The 22,508-nt window shown below is 39.6% G+C and overlaps 1 protein-coding gene across 1 annotated transcript in view; it reads right to left on the bottom strand.

Annotated features, from left to right (window-relative positions):
• LOC114469889 (protein crumbs homolog 2-like) overlaps nucleotides 1–14,908 on the bottom strand; it is a 38,195-nt gene extending 23,287 nt beyond the window's left edge. The window contains exons 1-2 of the mRNA XM_028457778.1: nucleotides 14,839–14,908; nucleotides 1,775–2,470 (exon numbers count right to left, since the gene is read on the bottom strand). Coding sequence (XP_028313579.1) covers nucleotides 1,775–2,470; nucleotides 14,839–14,908 — 766 coding nt within the window. The remainder of the gene's footprint in view (nucleotides 1–1,774; nucleotides 2,471–14,838) is intronic.
• Nucleotides 14,909–22,508: the final 7,600 nt, after the last annotated feature.

Here is a 22,508-nt window from a genome sequence, read left to right as displayed (position 1 = left end):
TATCGTAAACCCAGTATCGTGAATCGAATCGTATCGGGAGTTGAGTGAATCGTTACACCCCTAATAAATATATATATATATATATATATATATATATATATATAGTGAATATTTTTGACACAAATCTCTCCCCATACGGTTTGTCTTCTTAAGACTGTTGGACAGAGAAACAGAAATGTGAAATGTCAAAAAACAAAACCATATTTTTCACTGTAAAACCGGTGTCTTAATATTAGCTTTAGCAAGTGCCGTTAACCCATGGACGTCAAATCTGGCGTCTTTGTTTCAGTGAATTTCTGCTGTGTGTAAATATGAAATGAATGACAATATTTAACTCCATTAAGCGTATTAAGCATGTTTGGTACGAGTTCAGGAAGTTTAACAGCCTGTGCTGACGTCTGATTGAGGAAAAAAGGAAAACAAATGTAAATGTGTAACTGAGATGAAAAATCAGAGGCTGAATGCATCTTTAGAGTGAACAACAGAACATAATATTCATATTTCATGCATGTTGTGAGTACATGTTTAGAAACAGTTAATTAAAAGCAACAATTCTCCCTCAGAAATATCAAATGTATAATCTGATGTTTTTGACTCGTTTCTCGCTAAACTGTGTTTAGATTTGAAAGTAGAGTGAGGTTAATTAAAGTGACCCCTGCAGTCCTAGTATTTGTGTTGACGTCTTAGTATTTGAATAGTTTAACCCTGAGGTCAAAATGTCAAGCCTCCAAATTTCCATCTTAAACTTTCCCAAATCCAGTTGTCGGGTAAACCTGTTATTTACTGTATTTACTTCTGTATTATCTGTCTTCCCTGATTTAAGGTTATTACTGACATACTACATCATGTAAATGATTACAGTCCAAACTAAACTAGCCTCTTATATAATTATGCCAATTCTTGAGGGACTGGCAGGACTACGTAGGATTTTAAAGCACAGGATTCAAAGGAAATGAATGGCTTCTATTGCCCTTTGTGTGGATGGCAGAGGCTGATGTATCTTTAGCATCTTTTACCATTTTCAACTCCAGATCTCCACAAACAAAGAAATTATTAGTAGAGATGATGGTCTGAAAATATTGATCATCCGAAAAAAATACAGAACGGAAATACTGTTGGGCTTTTTTAACGAACTCATGCAGAACAACTTACAATCTGACACTGAATATAACCTCACGTACATGTGTTAGGAAAATATCACACATTTACACACATTTTGTCTTCGTGAACGGGTGGACAGCGAGACATTCTCGCACAAAATCTGACGTGACACGAGGCGATATGACGGACTTCACCTAAACCCTCACCCACATGTTCTGCGACAATATCACACATTTCCACCATATTTTTCACTGTGAAACAGGTGGGCTAATGTTAGCGTGAGCAAGTGTGATTTCAAATGTGCCAGACTGAATGAATTGCTTGATTCATATACAAATGTGAAAATTAGCGTCATTATCTCTGGTTGATTCTGAAAGATTATTTTGGAGGCGTCGCACACCTCGTCAAAAAGGCTTCTTCACTTATAAACTGCAGATAATCTGGGATTGATACTGGGAGTTGACCTAAATAAAATAAAGGGCCTCTGGTGTCAGCTGACTCATGTAGATGTGTGTGAATAGATGCAGAAATTATAGATAGTCGACAGGATGTGCCTCAGCTGTTGGAGGATTTATGGCTTTCAAATATGCCAGAATTGAAGACACAGGAGAAGGTGGAGCAGAACCAAGGCTGAGAACAGCTCATTGGTTCTTCCAGCACAGGTAGACCTTACCTTTAAAACCTGTCTGGCAGACACATTCGTAGTGGTCCGCCTCATCCAGACACGTGCCGTTGTTCAGGCAGGGTCTGGACGCACACTCGTTGATGTCCAGGTCACAATGGTACCCTTGAAATCCAGGCACACAGAAGCACTGGTAGCCGTTTACTCCGTCTTTACAGATGGCTCCGTTCTGGCAAGGCTCTGACTGGCACTCGTCCACGTCATCCTCGCAGTAAACACCCAGGTAACCGGCAGCACACCAGCAACGATGCCCCGCGTCCGGGATGTCCTGACAGGTGCCGCCGTTTTGGCACATTTGGTCCTCGCAGGCGGTGAGGTTATCACTGCAGTTCTGGCCTCCCGACCCAAGGGGGCAGTGGCAGGAGTATCCGTTCACTGCATCCACGCAGAGCGACCTGATGCCCTGGCAAGGATTGCTCACACACTCATCCACGTCCTGGGTGCAGTTGGTCCCGGAGAAGCCGTCCGGGCAGTGGCAGGTGAACTCCCCGCTGCCGGGTGTGCTGGTGCAGTTGTCACAAGGGGCCGTCGAGCAGGCGTCGTAGAGCTCGGAGCAAGTTTTACCCGTGAACCGCACGGGTCCTTGAGGGCACACACACGCGTAGTCGCCCATGTGATCCACGCAGGTAGCGCCATTACTGCAGGGCGAGGACAGACACTTGTCGGCCGCTGCTGTGCACAAAAGGCCTGGAACAGAAAGAGGAACAAGGGAACTTCACCTTTTAATTTAAATATTGGTCAATAAACTTGAAATACAGGCCCACTTCACTTTGAGGTTTCACCAAAAAACATTTTGGTACCAAAAAATCGTAAAATGTGTCTATGGCACGAAAAAATTAATCGTGATTCCGTCTTAACGCGGTAAAACTCTGGGTTCATTTTATTCCTATTATTACAAAACAGCTTAAATTAGAAGAATAAAAACAAATGTAAAAACCAAGGACAATGATATTCAATCAACTCATAAAACAAGGCATGTTTTATGACCATCATGTTTTGTGACTGTGAATGTACTTTGTATTTCTATTGTCATTTTGTGAAGCACTTTGTGACTTCTCTGTCTGTGAAAGGTGCTATACAAATAAACATTACTTACTTACTTACTATTCGTGTTTCTGCTCAAACACTTGTTCATAGGAATGCATTGAAATGTGAGTATAAACACCTGATGATGAGACTGTGATTGTGAAAAGAACAACTGAATTTACAAAAATACACAGTGACAAAAAACTTAGAAAATGACTCAAAGTAACAAGTAAAGAATTCAAATGACTTCATAAACCCTAAATTACTCCAAAAATACACAAAACTACAGAAGAATACACAAAAGGCCTGTAGTACGAAGCCTGATAATTATGTCCTGGATTTATCTCCATTAGCGGGCTTCACCGAACAAAACTTTCTCTGTCAGAGAAAAGCTGTTGCCGCTAAGTTGAGTGAGTTGATTTCAGCCTGGCCACGTGCGCGCTCTTGTGACAAAGGTGGTTATTGCAGCGTCAGACCAATCACAATCACTGATGCTGTAATAACGTGAATTCATGGGAAGATAAACGGATACTGATCAATTTCACTTTTACTTTTACCTTGTCTGTGTTTCTGATGCTGCTTTCATACAGCTCAGCCTACATCATAAGGTGGACATCATTTATATTCTATACAGTTTGTATTATCTTACAGGACTGAGGCTCTCAGCATCGCCACAGAATACATGAATTAATTAATAATGAAAGTATGAAGGTCAGTCCAGAGCCGTTTAGAGAGAGATTAGTGACATCGCCGTTCACGACAATGGGACTTTTCAATGGCGGTTCATGGAGCCTCGCAATAGTTCCCGGAAGTGAGCAGTTGATTATTGCAACGCAATAGAGCGAGTAGACAGTTTGTGATGCACTTTTGAACAGTAAGACATTTAAATAATCATATTGGATATTGTTATTATTAGAAAGTGTCTATTTGTACGGACAACCCCCAGTGCTATTGGTACGGTTAACGAAGTACAAGTATGTAGCATCTTAGGTTTAGGGTTAGAGTTAGGTTATAATCCAATAACACAACAATTTTTAGGGTTAGGGCTAGGGTTAGGGTAAGGTTTAGTCTCAGTCACATGACGAGGTACAATATAAATATTGTAAATCAATGCAGTTATTGATGACAAATTATCGAAAATTCAAGTTATGTCACTCAGAATCAATGGATTCAAATTGCCCGCCAATAACTTCAGGGAACTACTTGAGTCTACATGAACCACGTGACGGTCAAGCATTTCGAACTTCCGTTGTCGCAACTCTCTTTAAATGACTCTGGGTCACAATGACTCTCCTTTTATGTAATTTAGCCCTGTAAGACGTTATCCAGCATCATAGGACAGCCCACACGGGGTCAATCCCAGAAGTTAGTGCGATAAGAGATAATCCAGTATAGGCCCAAAAATACACCAAAAACCACACTAAACATGTTAATTCTTCCTGTATTAACAGTTACCACCTCTGACTGGAGGCTAATCTATTTGATTCCTGTGTTCTGATTGGTTAAGAATTGTGGCAAATTTGGGACGATCAGCAAGAGCACAGTGTCGAGCTCGGGGAGCAGAGAGAGTCTGGGATTTGTGGCACAGATGTAACGCCGTAGAGGTGCGGTTACAGAGGTGACCTCTGACCCCAACCTTTGAAAGTGCTTATAAACAAGCCTCCTTTCATCAGACTTAAGGTTACAGCAGATGGTTTGAAAAGTAAACTTATGACAAGCCCACGAAGCAGCTGTCACTGAAAGATTAATCCACACACCAATGTCCAACGTTTCCTTTGTTCTGATTTTAAGGACGACAAACATCAGATCATCTTCTGTCCGCTAAGATGTTTCTCTCAGATCATCCTGTGCTCTGAGGTTTGTTCAGAATGAATTTGTCCTGATAATCTGCTCTGAAACGGGTCGGGGCCGACCAAAACTCCTCGTGTATGTGTGAGGAAAGCCAACGACTCCCGACTCATGATCATGTGATTTGTGACGTGGAACGTAACCAACCAGAAGCAAGCATAAAGTGCTAAAATCTTTCTTTTTTTGAGTTGGGGATTTTTCCTTCTAAAATAGTCTCTTATGTTCACACATTTCCATATATTTTTTATTGTAAAATGGCTGGTTTTAATGTTAATGTTAGATTTAGCAAGTATAGCAGACGTCTGGACGTGATCTCACCTTTGCCTGTTGCAATTCTGCTGTATGTAAATATACAATTAATGACAATAGTTCACCCCATTAGAATCAGAATTACAGAGCAACAACATTTCATTTCAGTTTCATCTTGTCCAAAGAAAACATGAAAAGACAATCACATATAACAAGGGAGGACAAGAACGGGTGAACTGTGGGTCGCCACAACGGCGGCACCCCGTGTTTAGATGAAAAGTGGGAGAACAACAGGAGGAGATGTGAGGGGAAAAGGCAGGTTTTAAACTGAGTTCCCTATGGTGGAGGACAGTATAAAACTAGGAAAAATAGTATTAAAAACCGTATAAACATCTTTAGTATGATTTCAGGAGTTTTAACAGCCTGTAATGACGTCTGAAACAGAACGTAAATGTGTAAAGTGACACAGAAATGAATAAACTCTGAAACCGAATTTGGGAACTTTGAGAGGCTCTCTGGGACTAACAGAGCACCAGCTCATCTTGGACGTAGACACCGTGAAATGTCACAGAATCTGACAGCTCACAGGATTCACTGCAGAACAATTTATCCGTCTTTAATTTTTCTCTCCGTGCTGCTGCTTGGAGCCTTTCAGCTCTGACACCTCCAAACACAGAGGTGTGTGATTGTCACACACACACACACACAGTGAGCTGTTAGAATGAAGCCTCCTGCTAATAAAGGTGCTCACAGTGCTGCGTCTGCCAGCGACAGCGTCCTACTAACAATGTGTTTGTATCCGCTGCGTTCCACTCTGACACCCGCCTCCTCTCACGTGCAGCTGCTCTCACGTCGTTAATGTGAACCTCACGCCTCACATCAGTGTCTCACTGTCAGTGTTTCCTCAGGCTTCCTGTGGCATCATCTAAATAACAGACACTCCTGAAGGTTCCCATCAGCATCACACACTGCAGCTTCAATCACAGTTCACCAAGAGTCAGAGGACACCAGGGTTGGGGTCAATTATAATTGTAATCGCATAATTCATAATTAATTACAATTATGGCGTAATCATAATTGTAATTGTAATTGTATTTTAAAAATCCATTGCTGTCGTAATTGTAATTAAATTGTAATTGACTTTAGATAATTGACTTTATAATTGTAATTGCAATGAAAATTCTATAAAATTGTCAATTATAATTTTACGCAAAACTAGGGAACCATTTTACAGTTCTATGTACCGTTCTACACATTATTAAAATATGTTTTAAATCAAGCTTTCACACACTTTACCATTTAAAAAAAAATTAAAATCAAGGGGTATACTGACAAAAAAAAGGCTCAGACGCCCACACCATAATATTTGGATTACAATATGATCAAAGATGATTATGGATTTTTTATCAAATGAAAAACTTACATACTGCAGCTTTAACTTTTGTTAGGTTATTTATTTTAGGATCAGTAATTGTGATTTATTGTTATTCAAATTTAGTAATTAAGAACATAACTGTAATTGACTTTCTGAGGATGAAAAAAATTGCTGGCCACTGTAATCGTAACTGAATTGTAATTGAACATCGGTAATTGAAAACACAATTGTAACTGTAAAATGTAATTGAACCCAACCCTGGAGGGCACGCCCACAAGCATCCATCCCTCATCCAACCATACAAACATCAGAGGGAGGCCAGAGCAGAGCAGGACACGCCCTCAAGCATCCATCCCTCATCCAACCGTACATCTATCAGAGGAAGGCAAGAACATAGCAAGACAAGACCTTGGAGTCATATTGTTTATTTTTGTTGTCATTTTGTATACTTTTCTGTTTTTCGTGTTTTTGTAGTCGTCTTGTGTGTCTTTGGAGTAAATTTGTTGTAATTTAGTGTATTTTTCTCTAATACTTTGGGTTTTTGGGACAATTTTGTGTGTTCATTTTTGTGGCCGCACAAAGTTATTTTGAGGGTGTGGCCCATATCTGCAATAATCCATCCATCCATTCCTGCATGCATCTATGCAGTTATGAATGGATGAATGGACAAATCATTTAAAGCAGACCAACACATGACATCAAAGAGCTTTATCATGACACAGCGGTTTGTGTGTATGCTTTTAACGTCTTGTTTCTCAGAAATTACAGACATGAGATTCAGTCCCTTCAGGATAGTTTGAGCTGCAGCTGCTTTGAACACATCACATGGAGGAAGTTGATCCTTCACACTCACAGGCCTGTGTCAGCCCTGAGTCTGTCAGCTCTGTAAAAGCTCACAATGAGTGTTCAAATAGGGAGGGTCAGGGTCTCTCAACCAATCAGGCCTTCACACATTCCAGGGAGCTGATAGCAGCTCCTCCCACACGCAGCGCTCCATACATCAGGCCGACAGACGGATGGGGTCGGGAACCCGGCACGGAGTGGTACCATCATCATCTCCCACCAAGAAAACACTGAGCAGATCTGCTGTTGGCAGCTGGGCGCTCTGCAGAGGCTCAGCGGGGGCGGGGAAGGAGGGAAACTCTCCTTTTTCTCTTTATTGTGTTCTAGGTGCAAGATTTTCACTGAATAAATGTCCATGGTTGCTTATTGCTCTGACAATGGCTCCTGAATCCACAGCAGATGAGAAAAACAGGTCTAAAGTCTTCATTTTAAATAGTTTTCAACCTGAGGTTGCAGATTAACTGGCGCCCGTGTTCTCTAGTGACTGGTGCCAATTGATAAAATTCTTAGGAAATGAGGTTTTATATCCTTTTTAAATCCCAAATGAATTACATGAAACCACAGGCTGCACCATGACGAGTCACCAGATAGAAGGATAACCAAGTGAAGTGGAACAGCGACTCGTTGACGGCACTTTGTGCCACCGGTACGATTACACAATGTTCATCTCAGAAACTACTTTCAACTCTTCAACTGAACTAGAGCCACATTCTTTAGCTGTTTGCACCTAATTGTGGAGAGCAGAAGTCCCGTGTGCTCATGTCAGATGCAGAAACCTCAGATTTACAAAAAGGTGACAAGAATTTAGTCGATCTTACAGAAGAAATCAGTAATTAGAGCAGATATAGGCAACTGTTATCACAGCAGCAACACAAACATGTGACTGAATCAATGTCAGCATTTAGAATAATGACCAATCAGAGCATTAACACAGGAAACAACACAGGGTATGTGTATTTTTGTTGTCATTGTGTGTTTTTGTTGTCATTTTCCTCAACGTGCGCCACTTCCCGACATGCGTGTGGTTGCATGTGATTTTATAGTCTTCTTCATAGAATTATAAGTATTTTTCGAGTCATTTTGTATGGTTTTTGGAGTTGCTTTGTGAATTTGTGAATTTTATGGTGTATTTTTCATTAATTCTGTTTACTTTGGGGGCCACAAAAATTAGTCTGGGAGCCACATACGTAAGTTGCCAGGTTCTATTCTATTATTTCTGTTTTTTTATGTTTTTATTTTGTAGTGGTCTGTTAGTTGTTATAGTAATTTTGTGTATTTTTTTTTTGTCACATAAATCGCCCCCGTCTGATTAGACTGACGGGGTGAAGTAATAAGTAATAAGTTTACAGCTGGTGCTACAAAACGAAGAAGAAGGATTTCGCCGTTCCTGACTTTACCTCGCTGTGATCTGAACATGGGAAAGTTACTGAGCCCGAGTCCTGATCGCAGCAGCACAAAGTCAACAGCGAGTCACGCTGCAGGGCAGAGGAAGCGGCGCATCTGTGAGTCGCAGACAGCGACGCCCCCCGGCCAACGCACCAGTTAAGCTCCCAGGAATTTGATGGAATCACCAGCAGAGACTGGCAGCAGGTGGAAAACAACAGAAATGAGCCGCTCGCTGTAACCAGTTTATTCTTCATCAAACTGTGACATTTGAACAGTTTAAGCACCCAGTGATGCTGCTCTGAAGGCCTGGGAAGCACCACAAGTTATTATGAATATTAATAGTAAGAGAAAAATAGGACAAAAGTATTTGGACAAAACCTCTCATTTCCAGTGAAAATCTATCCTAATGCATTTTGGACAATGTGATGTTTCCAGCTTTGTGGGAAAGGTTTGGGAAGGTCCCTTAGTTTTTCAAACACTGTAAAAAACAGATAGAAACTACATTCTCATCTAGAAATTACTCAAAAAATGGATCGACTGTATCAAGCATGTGAATTTGAAACCTAATTTGTGCACAATTGTATTATTTTATAATGCTATTCGATGTTGTAACAGATGTCAGATGATGTCACTGCTCGTACAACTATTGTTACTCGTATTGACAAAACAAAATCTTGAAATAATATTTCTAGATTTTTAAACACATTTTTTTCATTTCTTTTTTTCTTACTAGAAGCAAATTTAACCCTAATTTTGTTATTTTACTTCAAAACTAAGATAAGAGATTCAACTTTTATCTATTCCTCAGACTTTGAAAAATCCTTTTTTACAGTGCAGCAAATTCGGGAAGAACTGGAAGCAGACCATCTCTTCCACCATCAGTGCCTGACCTTATCAATGCTCTTCAACAGACATGGGCAACTGGCAGCCCTAAAAGTAAACACTAAAAATCCAGCAAAATATACACAAAATGACTCAAAAAAACATCTATAAAATACAGCAAAATACACAAAGCGACAACAAAAGTACAATGTTATACATGTGATGATGACAAAAATCTACAAAATGACTCCAAAAACATACAAAATGACAGTAAAATACACTAAAAAACAAAAACATTTACAAAAGAACAACAGAAATACACAAAATGACTACAAAAGTGCATATAAATAATAGAACATATTCATAATGACATAAAAAATACACAGAATGACTTAAAACACACAAAATAATGGAAAAGTATATAAAATGAGAACAATAATACACAAAATTACTCAAATAGACACTCATAACACACACAAAAGCTGCAAAAACATAGAATGACTAAAAAAACATACAAACCAATGATAAAAACAACAAAATAGATAACACAAATGAACTAATTAACTCCAAACACACAAGCACACTTTTTGTTGTTTCCTGTGTTAATGCTCATTCTAATGAATGAATGTTGATCATGTGACCCTCACATTATCAAACTTTGTCCCAATACTTTTGTCCACACTGTGTATTTTTTTAACATGTTTTTGTACGTGTGCGCCTTGCAGTGTTGGCTTTTTGTCATAGATTGAGATATTTTTGCCATTTGTTGAAAATATTCTTTTCCTATTTCAGCATAAACATATGAATGTAGATTCTGCATGGAGTACATCTAACCCTGTAGTATCCAGAAGGAGTCATTTCCTCGGGATGTTGCACAAAACCAGGATAGGGGATAAAGCTGGAAAAAATTGCCTATCCTGGATAAACTTATCTCTAAGTCGGTTGAACGAAAGCTGGCTAAGTTTATCCAGGACAAGTAACCATGGTGATTTAGTCTCTACAGCTAACCTGTAACCAAGATAAAGTTATCCCTGTTGTGGCTCTGCTGTCAGTGCTGTGAGAAATGAGTGTTTTACAGAATTTGTATATATGTTTATTCACCCAAATATTATAGTCATTTCATTTTCCCGTTGACTTTTGGTTTTAATATTTTTTTTATCATCATCAAAACACCAACACTGAAAAGTTAGAAAAGGTGCAGAATAATCTGACCTTGATTATTATAACTGCAATGTAGCGAACAGAAGATATTTGTTTCAAAAGTGTCCTACAAAAAAAGAAAATGGATACTGTACTGTTGGATCTGAAACGTTTCACATTATTATGACTTCACTTAACTTGACAATAACTATTCATTTCATTTATTTTTCTGCCCGGTAAAAACCACAAAGTGCTGTACAAACATTTCAGTATCATCCTGTCCAAAGGAAAAATGGAAATAACTCACAAATAACATGGGAGACAAGAACTGTGGTAAAAAATGGGAAAAATATAAGGAGAGGTGAGGGGAAAAAGCAGGTTTTGAACTGAATTCCCTAAAGGAGAGTAAAGTGAAAAACGAGGAAAAAAAGCTCTGGCGGGGGGTAATGGATCTGGGGGAGGGGTGGGGGCCCGAGTTTGAATCCTGGCTTATACACTTGAGGTTTTTTTTTGTGTTTTATTTTTTGCGTGGGAGGGGATTTCCCCTCTGGGAGATCAATACGGTTACTGTATATTCTTTTCTATTCTATAAGAAACTTAAATCTAATAATCAGTGATTTATAAAAGTGATCATATAGCAGTTTACTTTATTAATTCTACATGTTTGGGATATTTATGCATTAATACGGTCAGCTATTGTCTACCAGCCGTTCTCTTTCTACTTCTTAACAGCACTGCTGTTCCATTTTTCCGTATCGTGTCTTTTATTTCTTTATCCTGCTGCAAAAGCATCAGTTGTTTGCAGGTGTAAATGAAGTGATCCATAATTTCATCGATGATTCTGTGATCGTATTCATGGTCTCCTTAAGAAACCCGGGACCGCCCACTTATCTCAAACATCCGCAGCCGACTTCACCAAGCCTCGTCTCTTTAACCTGCCTCAGCAAACGTGAAACCAATCTATCCAAGATAGCGCCGACCAGACTTAGTCTAACCACGCATTCTCCTTTATCCTGGATGGATGAATCCCACTTTTGTGCAATACCTGTGTATTTTGTATCTCCTATGAGTTTCTGGCTCCAGACGACATCTATGTGGGGGAATAAAGTGCAGAGCTTTTTGGGACCCATCCATAAAGTCAGCAAAAGGATGGTCCATTGTTCTATGAATGTGTGATAACCACATTTATTTATTGATCTTAATAATATCTACTGTTATCCATTACATTTTTATCATTATTTGGGCCATAGTATATAGTCATCTTAAAGATGTAAATCCTTGTTTAAAACAGAAATAAAATGGGTTAAAAGTGACCAGATATTGTAGAAAAGGTGGTGAAATGGGATTTTAAAAACCACAGAAATTGGTTAAAAGTTGCAAATTAGAGTGGTCAAAACCGGACAGAAAAAGTGTTAAAAAGGGTTCAAAGTGTCAATATTGGCTTCAAAGTGGCAGACATGGGGGAGGGGGGCTGGGATTAATATCATTTAAAAAGTAGGAACAATTAGTTTAAATGGGCATGACAAATCGTGAATCTGGTTAAATTGGCTAAAAAAATAATGAAATGTGGTGAAAAGAGGTTAAAAGTGACAAATAATGGATCAACATACAGTATGTGACATCAAGTGCTGACAATGTATTGAAAGTGTAAAAAAAAAAATGTGCAGAAAAAGCAAAACCAGACAAAAAAAGTGGTAAAAAGGGTTCAAAGTGTCAATATTGGCTTAAAAGTGGCAGTTGATGGAGAAGTGGCAGAAATAGGAGTAATGTAGCAAAAATGCATTAAAAGGAGCAAAAAAATGGCAAGAAAAAGTGATGAAAATACCGTATTTTTCGGACTATAAGGCGCACTGGACTATAAGGCGCACCGGTTTGTTATTATTATTATTATTATTATTATTATTATTATTATTATTATTATTATTATTATTATTATTATTATTAAGACACGTTAAGCGAAACAAAATAGTCAGATAAGTCAAACTTTATTCAACTCATTAACAATAACTCTCAACATTGTTCAGGTTTAACACATTAAATATAGAACATTACACTCACATTTTCAGTTCAGTATGTTGAAGCACAGTACAGGAACATATCACTCCACGAGGCACCTGACTACGGTAGCCCTAAAGCGCCAAAAATCCATTAAGAGGTGCAGCTTCATAGTTTACCAAAGTTGTACTAAAACATGTTGACATTAATTTCATACATACCTGATTATAAGGCGCACTGTTGATTTCTGAGAAAATTAAAGGATTTTAAGTGCGCCTTATAGTCCGAAAAATACGGTAGGTTAAAATATGGCAAGTTTGTTGTAGTTGCAGAAAAAGGGAAAAAACAAGCAAAAATGTTATAATTGTTCATATATTTAGTTTCTTGAAAGCATCTGGTGACCCCTCCGAGTGTCTCGAGACCCCAAGGTTGAGAACCCATGAGTCGGAGAATCTATTTCAGCGTCGACACAGAAGTAAACATTGAAAACAACGACAGCCCATTCTCGTCATCTTTGTGTGTTTCATTGTGATCGGGACGTTTCTGACTCACATCAGGTCACGTTCTTCTGTTGTGAGTCACTGACACGTACTCAGTGGAGCGTTTTGTGTGTTTTTCATCCCTGAGTTCTGGAGTTTGTTGATCAGAAAAAAACTTTTTAAAATTGTATAACTTTTGCCACAGAGTTTAGAGTTGGTTTTCCCTCCATTAGTGTCCAACTCAGTGCTCAATGTCTCATCTCCATCACAGCAGCACCTCCGCTCAGCCTCCAACTGTGTGTGTGTGTGTGTGTGTGTGTGTGTGTGTGTGTGTGTGTGTGTGCGTGTGCGTGTATGTGTGTGTGTGGGGGGGGGGGGGGGGGGGACACTGGAAGAAGTGCCAAGCCTCTTGCCACGCTCCTTAACAGACCATCACCCCGTCCTTTTAGAGCCGAGACAAAAAAGCTGTGCAGCAATCCAGCCGGACGCTCAGCTCGTTACCACGGCAACCCCCAACAATGCCACCCACAGCCAATCCCTGCCATTCAAAACTAGCCTCAGACGCCCCGCACATACAAAGGTCGCGGGAAATATGGGTCACTGACGCACACACACACACACACACACACATGTTCTGATTTATGTCACTTATAAAGACCAAGATGGACACACACCAGTAATACACAACTTGACAGAAACTTTCCTCTAGGAACTTTATCAAATAGAAAATGGACATCTTGTGTCCAACTCTTTTAAACTGTCCTCATGTTGTAGGCCTGTCGTCCAAACCAAAATGTCCTTAAAAGTGTGAGGCTCCACATTCAGCCACCGAGATGAGCCAATGTGTCTAACACGCTCCTCTGATCGTGAAATTGTAACAAATGGGAACTTTAGGGACTTTTTGTCTGGGAGAATGTTTATGAAGTGTAGAACGCTGCACGTAGGACGTAGGTGTGTTAGCGTAGGAAAATGTCCACAATACTTTACTATTATTTCAGTAAAGTCAATACCTATTTACTTTACTAAAATAATAATAAAGTACTAAAAAAAACATTATTATTTGAGATACATTTATTTTACTTTACGATACTATGATAAAATTAATAATAAAGTCTGGTAATTTAGTTTAAGAAAAAAAAAAAAGATAATTCAGTATTTGAGGTAATTAAGTATTTTTAATTACTTTAGCATTTACTCTACTAAAACAAAATAAAATAATAAAGAACTAAAAATACTTACTTTATTTTACTTTACCTTACTTTACTAAAATAAAGTAATGAAGCCTGTAATAATTAATAGTAATTAATTTTTAAAAAGTAGTAATAGTATCTTAAAGGTACTTTATTATTTTTAAAATACGTTAGTATTTACTTTACAAAAATCAAGTAATAAAGTCTGTAAATGTTGTTTTTACAAAGTAGTAATAGTATCTTAAAGGTACTTTATTATTTTTTAAAATACTTTAGTATTTACCTGCGTGAAGCACCAAAACACTTACTACTATCAAACTGATGATATGCAAAAGTAAAATCCCTTTCAAAATAAAAGCACATGGTCAATTTCTCTTTCTTCTGCCAAAAAAAAAAAACAAAAACACTACAAGCCACTTTTGGGTTCCGACCCACGACTTGAGAACCATCTGCACTTGATTAATAGACTGTTTACCTTCCAGAACTCGTAGATTTGTATCTTTTTCCAAAATAATATCCTGTTTCGGGCCTAATGTCAAAAGTTACTAAAGTAATTTTGATGGTTTAACCTCAAAAACATGTTTTCCCTTCGGATGCAAAATGTTGACTGTTTTCTACAGAAACGTTCAAACCATTTTCTTGGCTTGAGTGTTTTGGGGATGTTTTCCAGCTTGTAAAGCGTGTAGCTTTTCCCCAACTCACCCAGTTTGAACATCATCATGGTGACCAGCAGCGTCCTCTGAGATCTGGACCAAACTCTTCCAAACTCCATGTTTGAAGCTGAGCTCAGAAGCTTCATCGGCTAAGCCTCCATCAGGACGACGCTGCGTCCGCTCCATCCACGGACTGTGATGGTGCACATGGTGCAGGAGCGCTGGGACAGTGTGTGTGTGTGTGTGTGTGTGTGAGTCTCAGCAGGGATGGAGCGGAGTAATCACCCCAGCAGAGACGGAGCAAAGGAAAAGCTGTGGTGGAACCAAGAACCGGACTGACCTGTCAGTGACCCAACGGGTCTAGATAAGAAAGCTATGTTAAAGGTGCAGTATTATGAAAAAAAAACACTTTATAATGGTTTTGCTACAGTGATACACATTCCTTTAGCCTCATCCAGAGGGCCAAAGTTGAAAAATTTCTGTTTCCTCCCTCCCTTGTTATTTCACATTTTGTGAAAAGTCAGAGCCAAACGGGCGAGTAGGATTTTTCCCCACTAATACGTCATAAGGTGGAAACTACTGGCTCCTCCTACCCTTCATTGGAATGTGAGCTCCTCTCTCACAAACGACACAGGTAAAACAAACATAGTGAAGGTCGGTTAACTCACTCAGTGCCATTGACGAGATAACCGTCATTTCAAATCCAAACGCTCAGTGCCACTGACGAGATAACTCGTTTCAGCGTTTTTTTCACGGGGATTACTAGAAAACACCCTGGTGGAGGTCCCTCATCAATATCTAAGCTGTGGGGTGATGTAGTGACCAACTGTGCCCCAAAGATGGCAGCAGTGCACCTTTAGATGAGAGATTAGCCACTGATGCTACCCAGCAAAGCAGGAAGAAGCAGGAACGGGTGACACTATGGCGCAACAGAGTGATATTGTGAAGTATCCAGCAGCTCACAGCTCCACTCTATTGCTCTATTCAACAGCTGATTACAAAAGAACGAAACGAGCTGAAACAAATGTTTTTATTTGATAAAAGTAGAGGCTTCAATCTTTCAGAATCTGGTGTCAGATTTCAGATAGTCATAGTAGAAAATATTCTGTGGGTCTTTAAAATCAGTCAAAATGCTCAAAAACGGCTGGCACTGAGGGGGGTAGAAAATCTGAAAATGGCTGGCACTGAATTAGTTAATATTACAGTTAATATATGTACGTTCAGAGTATAGATAATCTAGTATATAGATAACCCGAAGTGTGCTCACAATCAGTTTCACTTTTTGTAGCCGTTTTACCACCTTGTATCGCCTTTATGGGATGATCTGACATGTTTGTGACCCAATGCGACACAGTGGTCGAACAAAACAATGGACTTTATCGTCTTAAATTGATTATTCTGGTGGATAGAAGAGGTGAGGACAAGAAAAGCAACGTAGCAGCTCATGTGAGTGTTTAAAGCAGCTGACTCACAGCTGGTAGTTGAGAGTTTACTTCCCTGTGGCGCAGCGCGAGTGTTCACAATTAGTTCCACTTTTAGTAGCCATTATTAAAGATGAAAGATTAAGATTAAACCAGGGCTTTTGCCTTTATTGGTCATCTACTGCATGTTATTACAAATATGAAATTTGTCCTCTGCATTTAATCCCTCCCTGAGGAGCAGTGGGCACCCATAAAACAGTGCCTGGGGAGCAGTTGGGGTTAAGCGACTTGCTCAACATCCCATAGCGATGGCCCGGGTGAGATTCGAAGTTTTCCCTGCCCCCTTATTAGCATATGATGCTAACTAGTGACACATTTTACCTCACTGGTAAAGTCTACTAGCAGCATGAAATTGGTTTCCTCGTCTTCTGCTTCTCACTCGCCATCATTCTCCCTCAGTTTCCTGGTGACGGTCACAGGAAAACAAGTGGAGTAACGTGGTCACTCCCATGGAGCTAATGTGAGTATGCATCTACTGTGCTGGAGCAGTCAGAGATCAGAAAGAACTGTGTGCGATTGCTTGTGTCTAGATGCTGTCATACTTCCCTGTAGAGAATCCATTAGAATGTCCAAATGTTGTGCTTGCTTTGCTCTTTGCACTGATGTCCTTTTTCTCTGCTGCCATTTTTCAGTTAGACCTCCTCAAACAAACTTGGGCTTCTTAATATTTCGTCTCCTTTGTTTTCCCTATCAGGGATGTCAAACTCATTTTAGTTCAGGGGCCAAATATGAAGCAGTTTGTCTTAAGCCAGCTGCTGATATTAGGGGGGAAAATGAGTAATTTAATCATTATTATGCTCTAGTTTGCACTTCCACGTATAAATAAATGATAAAACATCAAAACAATAGGTGACAGATTTCACTCCCTGCAGGATCTTCAATTTATTTGATTTTGTGGAATAATTTGAACAAAATTGCAGGATTTGAGAAATATTCAGAGTTCTTTTAACAATTCGAGATTAAAAATGACTGCTATCATGTGATTTAAGCATGGGGAAAATGTGAACCCTGCTAATATTGTGTAGCTTTTATATTATATATATATATATATATATAATATTTGTGTATTATTTTGGAGATATCTACAGCTGAATTAGTTGGTAATTTACACAATAATTCATGGTTTCTCTGACTTTTTTGTGCTTTCTGCTGCCGGCCGATATGGATGTTCCAAAAGGGCCGGATTTTTCCCTCGGGCCTTGAGTTTGACACGTGTGCCTTAAACTCATCCTACAGTACGATATCTCACCTCCCTCTGGTTGCAGTAATTGACCCACGAACATGAACTTGTTTGTAGAGGGTTCAGAAAATATTCACATTTTTCCAAAATAAATATTCTGTAAAGCTTTATTTGAAGCTCTTTTTTTCCCTCCACCTTAATATTTATATCATCTTTGTTTTTCCTTCACTTTCTTCACCTTTTACAACTTTTTTTGTCCTTCATTCAGCATCTCAGCATACAGCATGCTCACTTATATTTTCTTCAGGAAACGCTCAATTTTCTTGAGGTTAATGTTTAAATCCCGGGTCAAATAAGATGCTCTCACAGGCCAAATTGGCACCACAAGCCTTTACTTTAGGAGGCTTGTTCAAAAATAATGTTTATTTAATTCACGGTTTACTCTAAATCAGAGACGAGTAACTTTCATCCCAGTGGGTGGGGCCACAAACACATGACTGTATCTGATCTGAGGGTGACATGATCAACATTCATGCCAGCATTAGAATAACTGTCAATCAGAGCATTAAGAGGAAACTTTAGGTTATTTAAAAGACCCTATGAGTGAGATGTCTCACTATGGGATGCACTCCCATCTGCAGCCCTCAGTAGCATTTTTCTCAATCTGCCAATCCTGATTGGCTGATGAAACGTGTTCATCCGCCAGGGACACTCCCACCTCCTATAAGAGGAGGAGGCGGACGGGCACACCTCATTCAAAACAAGCACCTTGTCTCACAAGAAGGGTTGTCTGGTGAAACATCCTACTCATATTACTCATAGAACCGCGGTTAGGTAAATAACCTATAGTTCTATTTCATAATATTTTGTGAGATATCTCACTATGCGATCTGGTAGCTCCTGTATTGCAGACATGCGGCAGAGATCTGTACACATTATGACAGTAAAATTGCCCAGCTTGCCATGCACGGAGTGGAGACATCCAGCATGTGGACAAACTTGAGAGGCGAGGTCCAGCTCGCCGCTGTACAAATGTCCTGAACAGACACTCCCCTGAACAAAGCCCAGGATGTGGGGAGACCCCGAGTCGATTGTGCATGCAGACCCTCAGGGGGCCGCAGACCCTGACTCGTATAAACCAAAGCAGTAGCCTCCACAACCCTTAGTGACAGGCGTTGCTTAGTAACAGGCTTCCCCTTATGGGCATTAGCCCAGGAGACGAACAGCTGATCGCTTCTCCTAAGGCTCCTTGTCATGTCCATGAAAGTGCGTACCGCACAAACTGGACACAACACATGAGGCCGCTGCTCACCTTGTGAGGCAGAAAAGGATACCAACTTCAGCACAAGGGCCTTCAAAATCAATGGGCTTCAAAATCCTCCTCACATCGCCTGAGAAGAGCTGAGCGCATGACGGGTGCACCAAGAGCGCATGGATGTCACTGACTGGCTCAGCTGATGCCAGAGCCAGTAACAAAACAGCCTTCAGAGAGGCAAACTTCTAGCCCGTCTCTCCCAGCGGTTTGAAAGAAGGACATTTAAGTCCCTCCAGAACCACAGCCAGATCCCACAGTGGTACCAGTGGTCTGGACACAGGAGGAGCCTGCGCGCTCCCTTCATAAACCGGCAGATCAGTGGGTGCTGACTAGTCGGTTTTTCCCCAAATGACAGGCAGCAATCGCCGCCAAATACACTTTCACAGTGGAAGAGGCTTTGTGCTTGTCACTCAGGTCCTGCAGGAATGACAAAATCACTCCCAATGGGCACTGAAAGGGTACGTGTTGCCACCATTTTATTCTCATATTTCATCCTAAAAACTGTTTAATCTTCTCATGCTTGGCTTCCTGTGTGCGATTCTTATTCATGTGCACTGTATTAACACAAAATACCTTAAATCACACAGAAAACATCAAATCAGACAAGAAAATGTTTTGTTTGTTTTACTGTGAACACCAAAAGCATATATAAAGAACCATTTTTGAAAACAATTATTCACATTAAAACGTTGAGAATGTCTTCAATTATTTACGAAAAGCAGTGTGTGTGTGTGTGTGTGTGTGTGTGTGTGTGTGTGTGTGTATGTGTGTGTGTGTTTGTTTCATTTTCTGGCTGAATTTTTCTTCAGAATGATTCAGATTTTAACGCAAATACAGCACTAAATCCTCTTATTTTGAAAGGGAGAATTAAAAAAGTCAAAGTGCACATCAATGATGGGCAACTTTTATCACAGTGGGTGGGGCCACAAACACTGTATCTGATCTTTGTGTATGAATGAGTATTTCTGTTTGTGGTGTCATTTTGTGTTTTTGTCTAACATTTTCTGCGTTTTAATTGGGTTTTTTTTTTGTGTTTTTTGAGTAATTTTTTTTTTTTTTTTTTTGCATTTTTATGTTTTTTTGGGGGGGTATTTTTACCAAGTCTTCTTGTGTGTTTTTTGGTATAATTTTGTCAATTTTTCTAGGTTTTTCCATATTTTTGTTGTCATTTTGTGTATTTTTTTGGTCATTTTGTGTGTGTTTTTTTTTTTTTTCAGTAATAAAGGTGTGTTTTTGGAGCAATAATTTGCTTTGAATCTAGGGGACCGCACCAGAATAGACCGAGGGCCACATGTGGCCCCCGTGTCGCTGGTTGCCCATGTCTGGTGCCCATCATGAATGCTAACCGTGGTTCTTCTGGGACTATTAAGACCATTTAAAAACGAGCTGAGGTCTCACTGATACGTCACTATGAATTAGTCATGTGACCTGTTTCCTATCTCCGGTCCATCCTTTGATTCCAGTCCAGGATTATTAGCAGCGTCTGGATCAATGGATAGTGACCCCGTCACCCACCCCCGCCTTTGAGGGAGCTTAGCCTCCACCTTTCTGCAGACTTGTGGGCCTTCCCTCCCACACACTCGCCCCCAACCCCCACCAGCCCAGCTTAAGTCCAACCTGCTGCACACACAACATCCTCTAAACTTTTAATTAAACACTTGACGCGAGGGGGAGAGGGGGGTACGGGCACCTTCAATGAGCCACAGAGTGAAGCGCTCGGCATTCCTCAGTGACGGGCAAGAGCTTTTATTAAAGCGGCCACACAAAGAGGAGAGAAAAGAGCCGGAAAAGGACAGTGAAACGGTTCCAGAATCATTCAGAAGAAACCAGTCCTGCATCTGACAGGTGGAGCTTAGGAGGGGCTACCATCAACATGCATTCATCTTTCTGTTCTGAAATGAAATAAACAATCGGAAAAATGTTATTTTTAATTATATTTTCTCAAATCTGGCCCCATATGACACAGTAATACTTCACATGCATGTTTTGGGACAATATCAGGCATTTTCACTCTGTTTTTCCCTTAAAAAGAGATGAATTAATGTCAACCAAGTGTAGCAAACGCACAAATCATCAATCACAAATCACATGGCTGCATAGGATTACACTGAAAATGAAATGTAATTATCTCTATGTCACAGACTAAACCCTCATTTCCATGTTTTGGGATCCTAACACACATTTCTACGGTATTTTTCCTGTTAAACGTGTGGTCGAGTGTTTAGAAAGTGTAGTAAACGGACATATCGGACGTCAACGTCATCTGGCGTGATTTCAACGTAATCTATAAATCATCTGAAGCATTTCGTTTCATTTCTGTTTATCGTCTTTCTCTCATCAGTCTCATCACAGGCTGTTAAACATTCCTGACATCACGCCAAACATGCTAAACATGGTTAAAAGTCACTATTGTCATTTCATATTTAGTTTCATGTTTATAAACAGCACGAGCACGCACTGAGATAACCGCAGATTTAACGTTTAGCCGTTAGCTACACATGCTAAAGCTAACACATTTTTCACAGTTAAGAATATGGTGGAAATGTGTGTGTGGAAATGTATTTATGATGTTTGATATTTTAGATATTTAATTCGATATTATATTTTATCATATCATACTATATATATTTATTTATTATTACTATTATTTACATTTCAGGAGGTGGAGTCCATCATATTACGTCAGATTTGGCATTAGAATTGACATTTCCGTCTCATTGTCCACTCGTCTACGAAGATAAACTGTGTGTATATGTGTGAGAATTTCCCAAAACATCCATGTGAGGCTACATTCAGTATTCCTTCCATCACTTCCAGCTGAAATATACATATTACATTTCTGATTGAAAACTATTTTTTCATATTTTGAGGCTTTTGTTTACAAACTGTTGCAGGTAGAAATGCACTTTTTTCAAATACATTTCGACCACAGACTGAGTAAAAGTTGGACGTTGAATCTGTTCTCTGGTTCCCATCGGACAGACGCTTTCCTTTTCTGCAGGTTTGTCCTCTGTGACGCCTTACTGCAGAGTTTATGGAGGTGATTTATTGTGGGGAACTCTGAGAAACAACAGATTCACTTCAGCATAAACACTGGGAGTCCCCGTCGCCTGGTGCCCATCAGGGAAAGCATGCAGCACACAAATATACATGGAAAAAAAACACCCATTGTTGGTAGTTTTGTGTGTGTATGAAATAAATTAGCCTTGCCTTGTCTTGGTGTAATTTTGCTGTTGGTGTGTGAGTCATTTTTGTTGTTGTTTTGTGTAATTTTTTTTTCTCTAATTTTTGTGTATGTTTGAAGTCTTTTTTTGTTTTTTAGTTGTTGTTTTGTGTATTTTGCTGTTGATGTGTATTTTGGCTGGTGTTTAATGTGTCGATTTGGTTATTTTGTTTGGTTTTTTTCTGTCATTTTGTGTTTGTTTGGAGTCATTTTGTGCTTTTACTTTGGGGGCCATACAAAATTAGAACGGCCCATGTCTGACTTCCTGTAAGTTGATGCCATAATTAAATAATTGAAGTATAAATATGTTTATTTGTTTTGGAGCGAAGAAGGTGAACGCAGGTGGAGCAATGATGATGTCAGCAGCTTTACACAAACGTCCACTTTGATCCACCTCATTCAGACGCCATTTTAAAGTTCACAGCTGCAGAGATGCATCTCGCAGCAGGAAGTCAAAGCCTCCTGTTTTACACCTGCACTGTATGGAAACGCACAACTTCACACACCACACACACACACA

This window comes from Gouania willdenowi, chromosome 9 (genome assembly GCF_900634775.1).
Source record: "Gouania willdenowi chromosome 9, fGouWil2.1, whole genome shotgun sequence".
NCBI lineage: Eukaryota > Metazoa > Chordata > Actinopteri > Blenniiformes > Gobiesocidae > Gouania > Gouania willdenowi.
Note: the sequence above shows the minus strand (reverse complement) of the source record. Positions and strands in the feature narration are given on the sequence as shown.